The sequence below is a fragment of the Cervus canadensis genome, chromosome 1 (genome assembly GCF_019320065.1).
Source record: "Cervus canadensis isolate Bull #8, Minnesota chromosome 1, ASM1932006v1, whole genome shotgun sequence".
Taxonomy (NCBI): domain Eukaryota; kingdom Metazoa; phylum Chordata; class Mammalia; order Artiodactyla; family Cervidae; genus Cervus; species Cervus canadensis.
Genome location: NC_057386.1, coordinates 6,711,588 through 6,730,384, shown reverse-complemented (window position 1 = coordinate 6,730,384; position 18,797 = coordinate 6,711,588). Strand labels below are relative to the sequence as shown.

General features: G+C 53.7%; 2 protein-coding genes across 3 annotated transcripts; one reads left to right on the top strand and one right to left on the bottom strand.

Moving 5' to 3' along the window:
• The first annotated feature begins 1,321 nt into the window (after positions 1 to 1,321).
• Positions 1,322 to 3,176, top strand: NT5C (5', 3'-nucleotidase, cytosolic). The gene is made up of 5 exons (XM_043460452.1): positions 1,322 to 1,625; positions 2,023 to 2,123; positions 2,203 to 2,263; positions 2,607 to 2,721; positions 2,833 to 3,176. The coding sequence occupies exons 1-5, from the start codon at positions 1,434 to 1,436 to the stop codon at positions 3,012 to 3,014; spliced, it is 651 nt and encodes a 216-aa protein (XP_043316387.1). The 5' UTR covers positions 1,322 to 1,433; the 3' UTR covers positions 3,015 to 3,176.
• A 4-nt stretch (positions 3,177 to 3,180) lies between these two features.
• ARMC7 (armadillo repeat containing 7) lies at positions 3,181 to 17,906 on the bottom strand. Of its 2 annotated transcripts, none has more exons than XM_043460474.1 (3): positions 17,469 to 17,906; positions 17,227 to 17,370; positions 3,181 to 4,273 (listed from the first exon to the last, which is right to left on the bottom strand). In XM_043460474.1, exons 1-3 carry the CDS (start codon positions 17,557 to 17,559, stop codon positions 4,245 to 4,247), a joined length of 264 nt encoding a protein of 87 aa, XP_043316409.1. In that variant the 5' UTR covers positions 17,560 to 17,906; the 3' UTR covers positions 3,181 to 4,244. The 2 variants fall into 2 exon arrangements, with proteins under 2 accessions (XP_043316409.1, XP_043316400.1); XM_043460465.1 differs by having other exon boundaries at positions 3,181 to 4,768; positions 17,469 to 17,903.
• Positions 17,907 to 18,797: the final 891 nt, after the last annotated feature.

Here is an 18,797-nt window from a genome sequence, read left to right as displayed (position 1 = left end):
TGGTGTCGTAACTGGAACTTGTCTTTAGTTCTCTGTGCTATGAAGGTAAGTGCCTAGTCCAAAAGTGTTGTGAGGGACTTCTGTCAGTCTTTTTGGTACCATTGCAGATGTTTAAAATTCTTCATGAACATGTTTGCTAAGGGTGTTGAATTTTCCCACTTAGAAAGCTTATGGTTTAGAAAGTGAAGTTGAACTTAAAATGATGATGGCAGAAGAGTCAGCATGTTGATGACAGTCTCAACTTTTTACACAGTTATGTGACTTAAGTGGCTTGGTATTTATTGCTAATTTTTAAAATTAGATCACCAGGCTTCCCTTCCTCTTGCTTCTGTTCCATTTAGAAGTACTGGGGTGTTTAGAACCCAATGGAACAGAAGCATGAGGAAGGGGAGGGGTGTTCAGGTGGGGAACGACAGGAAGATGGGTCAGTCACTCAAATCTGAATCTAGTTTGTAGAGCTTCCCTGGGGGCTCGGATGGTGAAGAATCCACCTGCAATGCGGGAGACCTGGGTTTGATCCTGGGTTGGGAAGATGTCCTGGAGGAGGGCATGGCAACTCACTCCAGTATTCTTGCCTGGAAAACCCCCACGGACAGAAGAGCCTGGCGGGCTACCGTCCATGGGGTCACAAAGAGTCGGACTCGACAGACTAAGCACAGCATATTTACTTGTATTCAGGAAATTACATGAAATCTACAAAAAGTTGAGTCAACAAAAGTTAGCCATGACCAGCATTTTCTTAGAGGATATAACTGAGGAGGATTCTAGAGAAAAGTCAGTTCCACAGAAAGAATGGTCCCGATTATCTGAGCCTGGTGGAAAATCGCCTCTTGCAGGTAGAACAGGAGGTTTGAAGTAGATGCTCCCATGTTTCAAGCCAACTCTGGTTTGTGAATTCATCTCTGAGGAGCTGTACTCGCAAGAGCCTGTTGTCTTCAGATTCACTCACTTCAGCTCCTGGGGGTCCCCGAGGTTCGGGCCTTGGGTTGGTGCTGCCTTGACGCAGCGGGAGGCAGCTCTCCTTCTGTCCCCGCGGGGTGAGCAGGTGTGGGTTCTGAGAAGGTCGGAGCCGGCCCACAGGTTTAAGGCGACGCTCCCCAGTATTCAGGACAGTCCAGGGGACCCCCGGAAGGTCTGGCCCAGTCACGTTCGGGGTGAGCGAAGGCGTCTGCCGGAGCGGAGGGAGGCTGATGTCCACGCAGGCGTACCCTCAGACCAGAGGTGTGGCGCGGGCACCGCCACGCCCCGTCGGGGGCGCTGCGGAAGGCCAGGGGCTCCCGCGGGCGGGGCACCCGGGCGCCCATGCAAATCAGCCCGGCCCGGCCCGGCCCCGCCCGCCGCGGCTCCGGAAGTAGCCGTTCCCGCGCCCGGCTCCGCGAGCTCCCGGGCCGGTTCCACGTTTCCCTCGGGTCGCCTGCCTCGCGGCGCTGGCGATGGGGATGCCGGCGCGGCGCGCGCGACCCGTGCGAGTGCTGGTGGACATGGACTGCGTGCTGGCGGACTTCGAGGCCGGCCTGCTGCGGGGCTTCCTCCAACGGTTCCCCGGGGAGCCGTACGTGCCGCTGGAGGAGCGCCGCGGCTTCCTAGCGCGCGAGCAGTACCGGGCGCTGCGCCCCGACCTGGCGGTAGGGAGCGGGTGGATGGGAGGGGTGCGGCGTGAGGCCGCCCCGGGAGCGGGGAGCCCCGACCCCACAGGACATCCGGGGACCGGGAGCCTCTCCCCTGGGGTCAGGACTGTCTGCTTCATGTCGACACCTTCCTGTTTAAAATGAACAAAGCTCTCACTTCAGAATCCAGACTTCACTTGGGACTAGACAGTCTGGGGGTTGGGGGTGTTTCCTTACCGCTAAACAAAATCCTTCACCCGGGACTCTCATCTGGGGACGAAAGCCCCCCAGGAACCTCACCTTTGAGAGTCCTCGCTGTGTGTGTTGCGGGGGGGGGGGGGGGGGGGGAGGTGTGTGTGTGTGTCGGGGGGAGGTCTGCTGCGAGCAGATCCAGGACGGGAACGCTGTCTTTCAGGACAAAGTGGCCAGTGTGTATGAAGCCCCAGGCTTTTTCCTAGACTTGGAGCCCATCCCTGGAGCCTTGGCAGCCATGCGGGAGATGAATGACATGCAGGAGTGAGGAAGGGCGGCAGGGAGTGGGGGCTGGGGGGCAGGGGCAGGCACCAGCCCGTCTAATCGTGCCCCCTCCCTGCAGCACCCAGGTCTTCATCTGCACCAGTCCTCTGATGAAGTACGACCACTGTGTGGCGGAGAAGGTGCGGCTGCCCCAGCGCTCCAGGGGCAAACTTAGATTCCTAAGCTCTGATTTTTAAAAAGAAACCATGGGGGACTTCCCTGGCAGTTCAGAGGTTAAGATTCTGTGCTCCCAATGCAAGGGGGCACAGGTCCAATCCCTGGTCAGCAACTGAGATCCCGCATGCTGCATGGCCCAGCCAAAAAAAAAAAAAAAACAAACCCCAACACCCCAACAGAAACACAGAAAGTTGGGGGGGAGGAGTGGAGGGGCTATCTCTCACAAGCTATAGACCCTCCCTCACACCCACTGGCCCTGAGTTCAGGGGCCCACCTTGCCCTACTGACCCTGTGCCCACCTCACAGTACCGCTGGGTGGAGAAGCACCTGGGACCCCAGTTTGTGGAGCGTATTATCGTGACGAGGGACAAGACCGTGATCTCGGGGGACATACTCATTGATGACAAGGAGGTCATTCAAGGTGGGGAGCCTTTCTCCTTAGCCACCTCCAGGCATCTGCCCTGCTGGGATTAGGGGGAGGGAGTACAGATAACCAGATTAGGGACTGCGGGTTCCCTGCCTCCCCGTCCAGGCCAAGAGGAGACCCCCAGCTGGGAGCACATCTTGTTCACCTGCTGCCACAACCAGCACCTGGCCCTGCCCCCGCCTCGGAGACGGCTGCGCTCCTGGAGCGACAACTGGAGGGAGATTATAGACAGCAAGCGGGGAGCCCTGCCGCTGGATCCCGACGGCCTGGGGCTGCCCCAGCAATGAGGCTGCCGACAGCGGCTGGAGGAGGGCGAGGCAGACGGACAGGGAAGTCGGGCAGAACCGAGTCCCCACGCAGCACAGCACCGGCCGCCTCGAACCTCCCAGGACAGCCGGCCGAAATGCGCTGGGAGAACAGGCACCTTTTAAATAAAACGCTTCGGCTCACTGCTCTCTTAAGGCCTTTTATTTAGGAAAGGGAAGGGCCAGGACCCTCTGGGGGGCAGCGGGAATACAGGCCGAAGAGGAGGCCTTCGCCTCCCTCCCTCTGGGCTCCTTAGTCCATTAGTCCCATAATCCACCCACCCCCACATCCACCTGGACACCATTCCTCTTGGAGCCACCTTTCCTTGGTCATGTAAGACGTCAGCTTTAAGGGGGGGCCAGGACCTTCCCCTGCTCCCGAACCCCAGCTTCCCACGGGGGCCCACACCCCTTCCCCCATGCTGAGCGGTGTACACTGGGCTCTGAGCCCTGCACTGTATGTCAGCATCTGGTCCCCTCTCCCTTGCCTCCCCAAGGCCCTCCTGAGCCCCAGACGTGCTTCCAGGCACAGGGACCCCCCCCCCCCACTAACCCTGATGGCAGAGAAGGCGGGCCAGGGCTTCCAAGCAGAGACCATGGGGTGGGGAGGGGAGGAGACACTGCTCGAAGAGTCCGTGCCTGTCCTCCGACGTGTCGTCACCCTCACGGCCACCGTAACAGTCACTGGGCTGGACTCTCAACAGCAGGGGGCACGCTCTGGTGTTTGAGGCCCTAGCATGGTGGCTGGCTGACAGGTCTGTGCGGATCAACAGTTAAGCCAGAGAGTTCTCAGGGCCAGCATCCACCAGGCCGAATGCCCAGCCTGGAGAGCTTGTGGAGCAGGTACCCAGCCTCCACAGATAGGGGCACACCACCACCCTCAGCTTCCCGGAGCCGTGATATACTTTGAACAACAAGGCTTCTCACTTCTGCGTCTCAAAATGACTCCAGACACCTCTGTTGGAGAGAATGCTTCCTTCCTCAAGCTCAGGCAATTCTCCTAAGCTCCAGGCCCAGCTGTTCCTCCAGAGAAACACCTGCGAAGGCTGCGAGTCCAGGGACCGCGCTGCTTCCTCCGCGAGCGTGAGACCCGGTGAGGGTGGGGGGGCTGGCACGAGGGCCTCTCCACGAGGCTGAGAGCAGCGGCCCGTGAAAACGGCAGCATCTTCGGCTTCCCCGTCCACGCGTCTCAAGGCCTGGCTTCCTCGCTCGTCAGGGGCCTTTCATCACAGTGCAAATACCTGCCGTGGAGAAAGCGCACCTTGAAAACGGCCGAGCGCGCGCCATTAGCGGAGAGGGCGCTCTGTGGGCGCGCCGCCGCCACCTCTCCCGGAGCCCCCACTAGGGTTTCAGTCTCGTCCGGTGGGCAGCGGGTCAGGGCTGCTGTGGGGCCTCCGTCCTCGGCAGGGGGATCCCCAGGGCGGCATCCGCTCGCCAGCTGCGGGCCTCGGCCACCTGGCTGGGAGAGCAGAAGTCTTCTAGGAAGATCTGGGCCAGGTTTCGGAGCCGGGCGCTGGCCGACAGGGAGAAGCGCAGCATGCACTGGACCACGGGCCGGGCCGTCAGCTCGGGGTGGGAGCCTGCGCCGGGCGAGCCCAGGCCCATGAGCGCGGTCACGGCGGACAGCACGGTCTCCTCGCTGGGGCTGGACAGGCAGTTGACGATGAGGGGGACGCCCCCCGCCTGCAGGATGTATTCCCTGTTGGCCCTGTCGGCGCATAGATTGCAGAGGCCGCCTGGGGAAGAGCAAGCGGACTCTGAGGCCTCAACCCTGGGCCTCCTCCGCCCTCTCCTCCCGGAGTCCCACTGGATCTCCAGCCCTTTCCAAGTTCCAGACAGGCCTGCCTGCCACGGCCCAGCCTTCTGGAGGTGGGCACTGAACCTTCTCCCTCTCGGTTCGGCCAGTTCAATGCTTTCCTGGGAACTCCCTGGTGGTCCGGGGTTAGGGCTCCAAGCTTTCCCTGCTGAGGGCCTGGTTCAATCCCTGGCCGGGGAACTAAGAGCCCACAAGATGTGTGGCATGACCACAATACATATATGTACACACACACACATATGCACACACATACATACATATGCACACGTATGTAAGGTGACTGTTTCACAGGTGTACACATACATCAAAACGTATCAAGTTGCCCCTCAAGTTGCCCCCTTTACTTATGTGAAGTTTATCAGATGTCAGTTATACTACAATAAAACTGTCAAAAAGGCAAAGTATAAACCATCTCAATCCTACCACCCAGACATTTAATATTTACTTTTCATCCCACAATATTTAAATATGTGACTCCATATACTTGGAAACAATGTGATCCTCTGCTTACTGTTTTGTAAGCCAGTTGCTTTTATTTAACCACTTATGACCAATCTAGACAGCATATTAAAAAGCAGAGACATTACTTTGCCAACAAAGGTCTATCTAGTCTAGGCTATGGTTTTTTCAGTGGTCATGTATGGATGTGAGAGTTGGACTATAAAGAAAGCTGAGAGCCGAAGAATTGATGCTTTTGAACTGTGATGTTGGAGAAGACTCTTGAGAGTCCCTTGGACTGCAAGGAGACCCAACCAGTCCATCCTAAAAGAGATCAGTCCTGGGTATTCATTGGAAGGACTGACGTTGAAGCTGAAACTCCAATACTTCGATCATCTGATGTGAAGAGCTGACTCACTGGAAAAGACCCTGATGCTGGGCAAGATTGAGGGCAGGAGGAGAAGGGGACGACATTGGATGAGATGGCTGGATGGCATCATCAACTCGATGGATGTGGGTTTGGGTGGACTCAGGGAGTTGGTGATGGACAGGGAGGCCTGGCGTGTTGCGGTTCATGGGTTCACAAAGAGTTGGACACGACTGAACTGAACTGTGAACACCTCTCCACGCCAATAAATCTACAATCACGACATCATTTAACAGCCATGCAGTCCACCCTTTTACCATTTTATGGATACAACATAATTAAGAGGTTAAATATCATCCACCACTGCCTCCCCCAACCCATCATTGTTACTAGGATTCTGGGGGATAAGAGAAAAGGACAGAGTGAAGAAACCTGTGGTTCGGGATGGAAGAACCCACCACCGCTCACGTAGTGTGGCCAGACTTTGTACTCTCCCGCTAGCCCAGAGCCCTGGGTGTGAGAAGCTGACTTCCTGTGGCTCCTGGGTGAGCTTCCTGCCGTCAGGGCACCCCCACCCTTGGGTTCCTACTCCAAACAGAAGACCAGCTTCTAGCTCATTTGCATAGCACGCGCTGCCCAGCCCCACGCAGCCAATGAAGAGTGAACTGACAGCCCATCCACTTCCCCTGCGTCTCTGGAAACTGGCAGAGGCTCTGTATTCTCACAGCCTCAAATCCAACCTGGACGTCTTTCCCAGCAAGTGCGGACAGGAGCAGCGAGGTGGGGGGCAGGGCCGGCAAAGACCTCCTCCTCCTCCAGGCTCAGCCGCCTGCTTCTGAGCAGTACCTGGGTCAGTCTGGGTCCCGCTGAAGGGAAGTTTGTAAAGGTTCCATCCACTCAACCTCCAGGGACTTCCCACTGCACCTGGAATAAAGTTCACACTCCCTTCCAGGATCTTCACATGGTGCCACCCTCGTTTTTGTTTTTGTTTGTTTTCTTTTATTGGCCGTGCCTCGTGGCATGCAGCATCTTAATTGCCTAAGCAGGGATTGAACCGTGCCCCCCATGCAGTGGAAGCTCTAACCACTGGACCATCAGGGAAGTCCTGCCACGCTCTTGCTGGTAACCAGCACGTCACTGCTCCCTGGACAGTGAGGTTCTCCTGGACCACCACATAAGCCCCACCCTGCCACATCCAGGCACTTCCCTCATCACTCTATTTCATTTTCTTCACATGCTTAGAGCTTTGATGGATCACCATGGCTTTTCCTTGCTCGCTGACTGCTGAGCCCCACTAGAAGGATACGTTCCCAGAGGTCAAGACCCAGGCTGTCTTATTCCCACCACATCCTGGGTGCCTGGTACAGGGTGTGCTCTACAAACATTTGTTAGAAGGACTGTAAAGTGGTGAGCAGCAGGAAACAGCTGCACTGCAGATGGTCGGGAGGCTGGATGGGATGGCTCCCCGGGACCCTGCCCACCTGGGACATCTGCGGTTCTGGGGTCTCACTGACAGGGGGCCTCTGAGGGGTGGCCCCAGAAGAGGAGGCACTGATGCAGGGTCCCTCCCCACCTCAGGTCACTCCAGTGGAGCCCTGAGCACAGCCTGGGGCCTCCCTTCCCACCACCCTCTTTACTTGCGGTCTTTGCCCATCACTGGCACCACACGGCAGTCATGTACCTCTGAATCCTGGGGGCCTGCAACTGTGCATTCTTGCTGGGCACATGACTGAACCCCATGGAGCAAGAGTCACCACCACCCCCAGACGGGAAAGAAGCTGAGGCCGTTGAGTAACTTGCCCAAAGTCTCAGAAGATGGGGAGCCCGCTGCCCCTCCCAGCGTAAAGGGTGTCCCTGTAGAAGCCATGAAAACAACTAATCCTACCATGGGCGGACGCCAGGCTCAGTCGGGTGCAGGGACAAGTGGAAACGCCCCGGCGGGACCCCGGCTCCTCGCACACATTGGCACCATCTCCTCTGAGCTCCGAGTGGAGCTGCAGCCTCCTACCCACACTGCGGACTCAGCTCGGGGGTGGGGGACGGGACTTAATCTCTGCCCTCAAGGGTGATACGGTGAAAAGCCCGAGTCACTCTCGGGCTGGTGAGTCATCATCGCGCCCAGCTGTGCCTGGGCAGGGCTCTGCCACTTGGGATAATCACAGGGCATCTGCAGGAGAATGGGCTCGGGAGGCAGCCTCCCAATAGCCAACCCCACCTGCTCCCCATTTACAGGCCTGGGAAGGCTCCAGGGATGGATCGGGGGGCTGCCAGCACTCACCAGCTGCCAGGTCCCCACCGCAGGCAGGGAACTCTTTAAGGCCCTCAGCCTTGCTGGCAGTGACCGCGGCAGATGAAAAAGGGCAGTGAAAGCCTGGAAAGAGAAGGGCTTCAGGGATAAAGGGCTGAGCAGGAGCGCCAGAGAAGGAGCCAAAAGACCCCCAAAGAGCTGACGAGAAGCCGCGGCCGCTCTGAGTTTTCCTCGGAGCCCACCTCTGTGCACCAGCCCTGAAGAACTAAGGAGGGCTGTAGAAAAAGAGCAACGTGAAGCCTGGCAGCTTCCTAAAGAAGGCCCAACAGCGGCAAACTGGTTAAAGAAAGTAGGGTACATCCGTATGATGAAACATTATACAGTTCTAAAAATCATGTTTTAAAAAAAACGTGTAATGTGGGAAAATGCTTGCTATATAAGGTTAAGGAGGAAAAAAGAACAGCAGATGTGTCATAAAATTGCAATTAAAAAAAAAAAAAAAACAAGTCCAGGGAATTCCCTGACTGTCCAGTGCTCAGGACTCTGCTCTCACTGCTGTGGGCCCAGGTTTAATCTCCGGTTGGGGAACTAAGACCCTGAAAACCATGAGGTGCAGCCAGAAAAAAAAAGGTCCAACAAGATGTTACCTCTTCTCGGAGCCTTCCTTGACCACACTAATCATCCCCCTCCCCAAGGGCCCTCTCCTCACCCCCTTCGCTTCTTGTCTTCATACCAAAAAAGGCGGGGGGGGGGGGGGGAGCAAAAGAAGAAAATATTCATAGATTCTGACAAAGAACTCATATCCAGGATATTTAAACTCCTTCATATCAATAAAGGATGAACAACACAATAAAAAAAAAAAAGAATGAGCAAAAGACTTAGACAAACTGCACAAAAGGGCCAATATATGAAAATGTGCTCTACATTCCTTATCAGAGAAATGAAAATTAAAATCACAGCAAGAGGCCCCTATATACCTATCATAATGGAAAACAAAAAAAGACTGACAATAGTAAGTGCTGGCAGAGCTACTGGAACTCTCGTGTGCTGGTGGTGAGGCGTGCACACATCGTAATTACACTGGAAAACTCTTTGGTAGCTTTTCCTGGTGGCTTAGAGGGTAAAACGTCTGCCTGCAATGCAGGAGACCCGGGTTCAATCCCTGGGTCGGGAAGATCCCCTGGAGAAGGAAATGGCAACCCACTCCAGTACTCTTGCCTGGAAAATCCCATGGGCGGAGGAGCCTCATAGGCTACAGTCCATGGGGTCACGAAGAGTCAGACACGACTCAGCTATGACAACAAATACAGTTGAACATACATCTACCGTGTGTGTGGGGTGTGTGTGTATCTATGTACACAAGTGCACATGCAAACTCAGTTGTGAGAGCCTGTAGCCCACCACGGGTTCAGTCCTGCCAATGCAGAAGACACGGACGGGTTCAGTCCTGATCTGGGAAGATTCCACACACCCGACGGCAAATAATCCATGTGCCACAGCTACCGAGCCTGTGCTCTGAAGTGCGGAGCCGCAACTACTGAAGCCTGCGTGTCCTGGAGTTCTACAACCAAAGAAGCCACTGCAACGAGAAGCCCTCAAACGGCAACTAGAGGGTAGTCCCTGCTCAGCGAAACTAGAGAAAAGCCCGGGGAGCAATGAAGAGCCAGCATAGCCGCAAGTAAATAAAATCTTCTTAAAATGATCGTAACGGCTTTACTCATAAAGGCTCTAGAAATAACTCAAAGCTCCACCAGTGGATGAACGGATGCGGATGAACAGCTTGTGGCCTATTCATACAAAGACAGGAGCTACTGATACTGTAACAATTTGCATGGACCTCAGAAACATTATGTTGAGGGAAAAAAACCAGAGACTCAACTCAAAGAATCCTGTACCAGTCCACTTACATGAAGTTCAAGAACAGGCAAAACAAATCCATGTGGCTAAAGGTGAGAACCATGGTTACCTCGGGGTGGAAGACACGAACCGGCAGAGGGTATGAGGGATCCGTTCGGGGAGATGGAAATATTCTGTATCTTGATTTAAGTGCTGGTTACGTAGATGTACATACACCTTAATGAACTTAAAAATTCATCAAACTGGGACTTTCCTGTGGTCCAGTGGTTAAGAATCCACACTTCCACTGCAGGGGCCTCGGGTTTCAATCCCTGGTTGGGGAACTAAGATCCTTCATGCCGCGTGGTGCAGCCAAAAAAAAAAAAAAAAAATCATCAAACTGACACTTAAACCGTGTGCAATTCACCGTATGCTGATCCTGCTGCAATTTAAAGACTGGTTACCACACAAAAAGGAGAACAAGTTCTGACTGGTGGATGAACGTGTTTTGGACAAACCAGGCAAGGCAGAGAGAAAGAACAAGGGACAAAGGCAGGGCCCATCTAGACCGGAGCCAGAGAAAGCCCCGGCAAAGGCAAAGAAGAAGCCCCGGGGGCCGCCTGGGAGGAGAAAGCTGCGGCTCAGAGAGGTCGGGCAGGGGCTCTCAAGTCACATGGCAAGCAGGGCGCCACTGCTGGGAGGGACAGGAGGGCCTGAGGACTGTCCTGGCAATCGAGTGAGGGCATGCTGCGTGCTGAACCGGCACCTGGCGCCCTGGAGGGCTGGGCGAGCCCTTGGAGACACTGGCTGGAGACTTGGTGTCTAAGCACCCACCCACCCCAGGGCACCGGGCTGGCCACAGTCAATCCCAGCTCAAAATCTTCACTGAGGACTCTTTGTTTTGGGGTTTAACTTTAGTATTGGGGTGGTCAAAATATTCGTAACATGTTATGTTTTCCATAACATCTTTTTTTTTTTTTTTTGGCTCTGCGTGGTCTTAGTTGTGGCATATGCAATTTTTAATTCTTCAGTTGCATCATGTGAGAGCTTTAGTTCTTTAGTTGCAGCATGTGGGATCTAGTTCCCCAACCAGGGATAGAACCCTGGTACCCTGCATTCGGGAGCTCAGAGTCTTAGCCACTGGACCACAGGGAAGTCCCCATGTTTTCCATAACATCTTGTGGAAAAACCCAAATGAACTTTTTGGCCAACCCAATATCTTGAGTTGGTCTTCCCTGGTGGCATAGATGGTAAAGAATCTGCCTGCAAGGTGAGAGACCTGGGTTTGATCCCTGGGTTGGGAAGATCCCCTGGAGAAGGGCATGGCAACCCACTCCAGTATTCTTCCCTGGAGAATCCCAGGGACAAAGGAGCCGGGAGGGTTACAGTCCATGGGGTCACAAAGAGTCAGACACGACTGAGCAACTAAGCACCCACACATACACAATCAGTCCATCCTAAAAGAAATCAGTCCTGAATATTCATTGGAAGCACTGATGCTGAAGCTGAAACTCCAATACTTTGGCCACCTGATGTGAAGAGCTGACTTTTGAAAAGACCCGGATGCTGGCAAAGATTGAGGGCAGGAAGAGAAGGGGATGACAGAGGATAAGATGGTTGGATGGCATCACTGACTCAATGGACATGAGTTTGAGTAAACTCTGGGAGTTGGTGATGGACAGGGAGGCCTGGCGTGCTGCATTCCATTGGGTCGCAAAGAGTCGGACACGACTGAGCGACTGACACCCACACACACATACACCACACGTTATCTTGAGAATGGTTCTTTCTGACATTTCAGGACGGACACTCAAGGGGCGAACAGCATACAGAGAAAGCTGCTATTATATGTAAGCAGGCAGTGGACAAATATACACGTATGTCCATGTTCACATCTGCTGATTCCATGAGAGGGGAACAGAGGGGAACGGACCAGGATGGTAGTGAGACTTCTCTAAAAACACAGGGTGATACAGTTTTCACTTAAGTGATATGTTTTGTATAATCTAAAAAAAAAAAAGGTTTTAATTAAAAAAAAAAATCATGGCCTTTCGCGTTTCTGACCTAGACTTCAATTCTAGCATTTTATTATACAGGGCCATTCCGGCAAGAGAAATGATACACAAATAAGCAGCACCGCATGTGAGAGCAAGATGGAAACAACCGAAACGGCCATCCTCCTCGGGCTGCTAGCCCTCAGTCCGACTCACCGAGGTCACCATGCGGTGCTTACAATCAGGCAGCTCTTTAAGGGCTGACACTGCACGTGTGCCAATAGGTGGCGCTGTGATTTTTCCTGCCCTCCCCCCCCCCCAAGGGACTTCCTGGTGGTCCAGAGGTTAAGATTCTGAGCTCCCAATGCAGGGGGCCCGCATTGGATCCCTGGTCTGGGAACTAGGTCCCACATGCCACAACTAAGACCCAGCACAGCCAAATAAATTTTAAAAAGGGGGAAGGGGAGGAGCGGAATATAGATATAGTATACTACAGGCATGTGTAAGACATACAATGTATACATAGTATACATACAAACATGTACGTATTTGTTTATAAATCCTGCAAATATCTCTGGGAGGATACACAAGAAACTGGTAACAGTGGCTGCCTCCAGAAAAGGCTACAGACTGTTACAGTTTACCACCTACCCTTTTGAACTCTGTACCGAGTGAATCCATTACATATTCGCATACATGAATAAAACACACAGACACACCCTGCTTGTGCCTGGAACTGAGAGGAAGCGGGGCGGGAGGGCAGAGGTGCCTGGTGTCAGCCTTCCCAGGTGGCGCGCGAGGGAGTGATGGGACGAGAACCTTGACTTCAGCTTTCCTGTAACTAGTGGCGGGCTGGGGAGTTTTTTGTTTTTGTTTTTTTTAAGCTGAAAGATGTGCGATCCCAGGACCCTAAAGGACCAATGAGAGAAGCAGGTTCCCCGCGGACCCGAGTTCTGCGGATGGAGCGAGGGCTCCGTGGTGGGCGGAAATAGCTAAAAATCCCGGGAACGCCCCCTGCAGATTCAAGTGAGCAGAGCAAGCAACTCCATTTCTCTAAGCCTGAGTTTCTTCACCAGTAAAACGGGCAGAGAGGATTCGATAGTGGAAGACCCCTCTCTGGCACCCAGTAGAGGTGGACCAGGCACGCCCCTGTTTACAGCCCCGGAGAATGGCCCAGGGCACACCCGCAACCCACACACAGGCAGAGGTGAACAGTGAGCGCCCAAGTGCCCACGTAACCAGCGCTGAGGTCAAGGTCTGAAGCACAGTCTGCAGTCCAGCGCCTCTGCACATTCTTTCCTGATTGAATTCTCTCCCTCTCAGAGGTGAACCCCTTCCTGACTTGTAACAAACAGGACCTTTAATTTCCTGTGTGGCTTGTGGATCTTAGTTCTCCCATCAGGGGTTGAACCCAGGCCACGAGAGGGAAAGCACCGAGTCCTAACCACTGGACCACCAGGGAGTTCTCGGGATCTTCCAAATATTTCTCTTTTTTAACCACACACCCGCTGCTAAATGCTGTAATTCAGTTCTGCCTCTTTTTGGACTTTATTGAAATGGGGTTATGCTGTACATATTATTATGTGTCTAGCATCCTGCTTAACATTATGTTTGCAAGATAATTGCATGGAGCTGTGCAGATGGTTCATTTACCTTGCTAAGTAGTATGAACATCCACAATATTGATATTCATCCCAGTGTTGACTGTTTGCAGGCTGGGGCTATTACAGACAATACTGCTGGTGACATTTTTGCCTATGTGTCTACACGCGCCTGGACCTAACCCTGTGAATGTAACTGCTGGATCAGGGGGCATGCCTCTCTTCAATTACACTAGATACTGTTTTCCAGAGACGCGCTCAGGCATCATCCGCCAGTCTTTTTCAGTACACCACCACCATCTGGTGGCAGCTACGAGTATTGCAGGAAATAGAACAGGAAAAAGGATTTAAGCTGAATTGTGGGAGGTCCCTCCTACTTGAACTCTGTTTTGGTAACAAAACTGTCAAGTATTCTGTGATATCCTAGGGTTCAGTGTTCATGGAAGCAGCGAGTTATCTCCTGGCTTGTTTACATATCCACACAGCATCTAGAATGGCACAGGTGTGCACACAGCAGGTAAGACTGCGAATCAACCATGGTGCTTCAGGCCCGTGCTCTCAGACTGATGCCAAAGCCTGCCAGAGGTTTTATCTGGGGCATGAGCTCGGAATCCCTTCATTCATTTGAGTGTTTACCGAGATCCTGGCTTTGCATCTGGTTCCTGATAATCCACCCACTTTCCACCCTCCGAACCAAACAAGGATGGCTCTGGCCTGACCAGTGCCCTTCGCCCAGGGGTATGTCCTCCTAATACTGCCCGGACACCCACTATGAGGCTAGGGGTCAACTTTCATACCTTTTCCTATCACTCAGTGATGCTTTTCCAGAAGGAACGAATCCCTGGAACAGATGGGTCATGAGATACTATCCCACTTCAGTCTCTGGGAGATGAGGGAACTGCTTATCCTCAAGGAGGTCTGGATAGCAGGAGGCCATGCAGCTGCAAGCACTTCAGCTCATATAATCCTCAACAACTCTGTGAGGCAGGTATTGATCCTGCCCACCTGACTGACGGTGGGAGAAGGGAAGTCACGTGCCCAGAGTTAAGTCGCGGAGTGAGGACTTGAACCCAGGCCTGCCTGACCCCAAAGCCCTGCTCCTACCAAACTCACTCTCTTCTGCGCCAACAAACCAACACTGGGTTTGATTCCGCCAAACCGTGGCCATGGGCAATCTTACCCAGTAGTTGTTCCAGAACCAGCCCCACTCAGGGCGCCAGCCCCAAGTCAGGGGCAGGACTCTGCATGCGTGCACTCACCCCATCCCCTCTTTCCAGACCAAAAAGCCTGAGCATTCAAGACAAAGATAAGCAAAGCACTCTGACTTCATGGAGATCACCATCTCAGACCTGCCACCAGAGAGAAAAGATTCCAAGCTACAAAGCACAGGGCAGGATAAGCACTGGCAGTGTCTCCCATGTAGTGGCCACAGACATCAACAAGAAAGGAAACAGAGTAACAAAACAGGCTTCTAAGCACCACTGGGACTTCCAATTTATGCACAATAAATAAAAAAGAAATTTCATCTGCAGAGGACCCCATGGAGGGATGCAGAGCTAAGAAAGCTGTTGCTCCTGGGATTGGGGACCTTAGAAAGAAGGAGAAAAAGAGGAAAAGCGGCTGTGAAAAGGAAAACTGGTGATAAGGATACGAACGATTCTAGACAAAGTACCTTCACAGACACACAGACCCAACAGCTCTGCTCCCCACAGCAGTCCTGCGAGGCAGGCAAGGCTCAGATGAGGAAACGAAGCTCAGAAGAGATACGACTCATCCACAAGGATCAGCTACGAAGCGAAGTGGGGACCGTGGACTCCAGGCCCAGGGCTTGGTGACCCACCCTGGGAGCCCCCAGCTCAGTGGGCCGGGATCTGAGGGCTCCTGCCTTGGGAAAGGTGCTTCCTGATCCTGTAAAAACTCGCCTTGGCTGACTGCTCTTTTTAGCAAAGTTTTCTCCAGGCTTGAGACCCTAGTGGTCCAGCGGTTAACACTGCACTGCCACTGCAGGGGGCATAGGTTCGATCCTTGGTCAGGGAACTAAGATCCCACATGGGAAGCACCCCACTCCACCTCCCAAAATAGCTTTAGTTAGAGAAGATATATCATGGCCTTTTACCATTTACCTCTGTAGTCATCCTCCCCAAAACTCATATCCCAGTCTAATAATGAGAAAAATGTCAGGCAAATCCCAACTAAAGGATAACCTATGAAATACCTGACCAGTACTCCTTAAAACTGCCTAGGTCATTCACAAAAAGAAAAAGTCTAGAACTGGCACAGCCCAAAGGAGCCTAAATCTAACATAGTATCTTGGATGGACTCCTGAAACAGTAAAAGGTTATGAGGGAAAAACTGAGGAAATCAGAATAAAGTACGGACTTGAGTTCGTAATAGGGCTTTCCAGGTGGCTCGGTGGTAAAGAATCCATCTGCCAATACAGGAGACACAGGTTCTATCCCTGGGTCGGGAAGATCCCCTGGAGGAGGAAATGGCAACCCACTCCAATATTCTTGTCTGGGAAATTCCATGGACAGAGGAGCCTGGCAGGCTACAGCCCATGGGGTTGCCAAGAGTTAGACAGGACTGTTGATATTGGCTTATTAATTATAACAAGTGTACCATACTAATGTAAGAAGGTAATAATAATGAAACTGGGTGTGCATATATAGAAACTCTGTATTACCTTCGCAATTTTTCTAAAACTGTCCTAAAATACAAAGTTTATTTAAAAAGAGAGCAAGAGATTGAGATCTAAGGAACATAACAACCAGATTAAGACCATGGATCCTAGTTTAGACAAAACAACAAAAAATGTCCACTTGGGAACTATTAGAGAAGTCTGCCTAACTGGGTATTTGGTGACAATGGAATTATTAAGTTTATTCCCTATGAAGATAAGATTCCTTTCACTATGCAGAGAAATGTTCTTTTTTAAAGACACATGCTGAAAAAAGAATGTTGGTTTTGTTTGCTTTTTGCAGGATCTCAGTTCCCTAATCAGGGATGGAACCCGCCGCCCCTACAGTGGAAGAGCAAAGTCCTAATTGTTGGACCACTAGGGAAGTCCCAGGAATGTTGGTTTGCCCTCAGAATAAACTCCAAACTCCCACCCAATGCCTAGATCTGAATCCCTGTAAACTGGTGCGAGGTGCTAATTTAGCAGCACTAAATCCTTCTCTCTCATTTAGTACCACTCTCGGCTTCACTCACCACAATGCTGCCACATCAGCCTTCCTTCTGGCTCCTCCTGCTCTAGGGTCTTGGCCTGGCCTGTGCCTTCCAGCCAGGGCCAAACCAGAAGTAGTCCCTTCCTCCCCTTGCTCTTCTTCATCAGCCTGCTTTCTTCAGCACCTCAGCTTTTTTGTCAACCATGTGTCTCCCTCCGCTAGCATGTAAATTCCCTGAGGGCAAAGATTTTTTCCCAACTTGTTGGCCATCTCGCCAGCATTTAGAACAATACTTTGCTCACACAGTGCCTGCCCAACAAACACCTGTCGGGTGAATAATTCAATAGGTCTGAGGCCAGAACAACTACAGGTGCCATAAGCCCTTCCGAGTGACTGCTATTTCTCTTGATGGTGAAACAAGATAAAGAGGTTTTAAAAGAGCACTCAACTTTTTTTTTTCCCCTCCAAGGGGCTTCAATCCATTCCCATTTATAATCTCACCTCTAACCGAGAAGGAATGTAGACAGGTGGAAACGGTCCTGGACCTGGGTTCCAGGCCAGACTCAAGCCACTTGTGAACCTGGACGCTGTGTGGGCCTCAGAGGCATTACAGACACTACGAAAGTCTGCCTTCGCTGCTGAGAGACGGCCCTAAGAGAGCCCTTTCCCAACAACTCACTTCTAACTGTTATCTCATCAGGCACCTAGGAGACCGCCCCATCCTTACCAATAGCAAACTCCACCAGGGTCTCATTCTCCTCCGACAGCGAATCGAGGAATAAATCCAGGACCTGCAGCTGCCGCAGATACTGGTAGTTAGAGGGGTCATAGGCGAAGTTGGCGAGGTTGGCCAGCACCTGCTCCTTGGCGTCTGCGGTGGAGAAGCGGGCAGTGGCGCCAGGGCCCGGGCGGTGGTCGCGGCCGAACCCCAGCCCGGTCCCCCTGCCCCCCCCACCCCGAGGCACTCACCTTGGCTCTGCGTCTCCTGGAATTCCGTGACCAGCGCCTGCAGGTACCCCAGCCTACCGACGTGGGGGTCTACCTTCGGCTTCTGGGCCATGCGCGGGCGGCGAGGGGCCCCGGGGAGCGGGCGGGAGAGTGTGGAAGGCGAGGCTGGGGATAGGGGCGAGGACCCCACCTGATTCCGCGGGGCCAGGGAGGGGAAACAGGTTCCTTTCCTGGCTCCAGGCTCTGCAGCAGCTTGCAGCTGAGACTGGGCTGTGGGAGACGCGGTGGGGCCTCAAGACCTCGTAGGAGTTGGGACTGAACACCTAAGTTGGTGAGCAGGAGACGAGGACCCACCCGCGCGCCGTAGGAGGGAGGGGCAGCGCCCAGCTGGGCGGGACGTTCGGCTCGGTCCCGGACTTCCGGGGGAAGCGGCGCTTAGCCCCGCCCAGAGGGCGGAAGGGGCGGGGCGGGGCGATGGGTAATGGGCGGGGCGGGGCGGGGCGGGGCGGGGCGGGGCGGGGCGGGGCGGGGCGGGGCGGGGCGGGGCGGGGCGGGGCGAGGCGGCGAGCGGGTTGGGCCGTCGCTGAGCTGAGTGTGCCTGCGCTGCCCGCTTCTAGCGTTTTGTCTCTTGCAGGCGGCGAGCCTCCTCTTGATGGAAGTGGTAACTGAAGCCTGCGGTTGTGTTGAGGCGTGCCCCTAGAGCCCTTAGGAGCTCAGAGGTGCCAGGGGTCGCCTGTGTGGGAGACTGTCGGGGTAGAAGCACCTTCAGATGCCCCCGCGCTTGGTCGCAGTCCCCGCCCCTCCACCATCAAGGGACGCCCTGGAGACGCGAGCGTCGGCTCCTTGTGTCCCCTCTGTGGGTCTTCTGACACTACCTTCTGGTCGGCTCTTCCCAAAAGCCCAGTGAGGACTTCCCTGGTGGTTCAGTGCTTAAGACTCTGTGCTCCCAGTGGAGGGGACACGATTGGATCCCTGGTGGGGGAACTATGGCCCTGTATGCCCGTGGCGAGGCCAAGATGAAAGCAAAAGTCAGTGAGCCTGGTATCCTCTGCTCCCCAACCCCGAGCTGAGCTTGCCAGGTGGCGGGGCGCACCCGGGGCAGCACCATCGGACCCCAGAAATACCACTTTGGTGGCTTTCTGGGTTGTGGGGAGCCCAGAATGCTGAAGCCCTTCTATCTAGTCCTTTTTCGGGGTTTCTCAGGAAGGGGGCAGGTGACCCACACTTCACAGGCACAGGGGACAGAGCACCAGGGAGGAAGGTGGCCCTCTCAGACTCCAGGGTGCTTGAAAATGTGGGGATAGAAGCGGCTTAGACTGTGAGTTTCTGAAGGGCAAGGGCCTTGTGCAA